At 37.1% G+C, this 630-nt stretch overlaps 1 protein-coding gene across 1 annotated transcript in view; it reads right to left on the bottom strand.

Annotated features, from left to right (window-relative positions):
• Positions 1–598, bottom strand: part of LOC106883220 (retinol dehydrogenase 12) — a 6,706-nt gene extending 6,108 nt beyond the window's left edge. Inside the window, exon 1 of the mRNA XM_014934142.2 lies at positions 478–598. Coding sequence (XP_014789628.2) covers positions 478–598 — 121 coding nt within the window. The remainder of the gene's footprint in view (positions 1–477) is intronic.
• Between the last annotated feature and the right edge of the window lie 32 nt (positions 599–630).

The following is a 630-nucleotide window of genomic DNA, read 5'->3' as shown; positions in this document are numbered from 1 at the left end:
TTATTATTATTATTATTATTATTATTATTATTATTATTATTATCATCATCTCATCATCATCATTATGGTAGTGCATGTTAATTTAGTTAGCAGGTATTCTATCTTGAGGTTTGATGGCAATGAGCCTCCTCAAATCTCAAGCACCGTTCTTAAAATTCTAGCAGAATACCGGATGGTGCTTTTCTGCATGTTGACAACGCAAACTTCAATTCCAGTTTCTTTCAGTCTTTTAGGTAACAGTTTGGGTGTTGTGCCAAATACACCAATTACTACAGCAATAGTTGTTGTCTTGGTCTTCCACACGATTCTCATAACTGATCAAACCTCTTCAACCCTTTCTTCTGGATAATATTATTATTGTTGTTGCTGCTGTCGTCGTGTTGTTGTTGTTATTGTTAGTGTTGTTTTTCCAGGTGCTGATGTTGTGATTTAGGGAGTTTGGTTGCTTTATACAACATTTCTAGCACATCATTTTACTCGTTGTTGCTGTTGTTCTTGATGTCCTTTTTGCCGCTTTTTCTATCGTCCTGTCGTTAATGCCGATCCTGGAAATATTGTTGGCCTTGTTATAGGTGTTGTTGCCGTTGAAGGTGATCATCGTGGTCGTCGTGGTGTCCAACGCAGGTAATA

Source organism: Octopus bimaculoides, unplaced genomic scaffold (assembly GCF_001194135.2).
Source record: "Octopus bimaculoides isolate UCB-OBI-ISO-001 unplaced genomic scaffold, ASM119413v2 Scaffold_276975, whole genome shotgun sequence".
Classification (NCBI taxonomy): Eukaryota; Metazoa; Mollusca; class Cephalopoda; order Octopoda; family Octopodidae; genus Octopus; species Octopus bimaculoides.
Note: the sequence above shows the minus strand (reverse complement) of the source record. Positions and strands in the feature narration are given on the sequence as shown.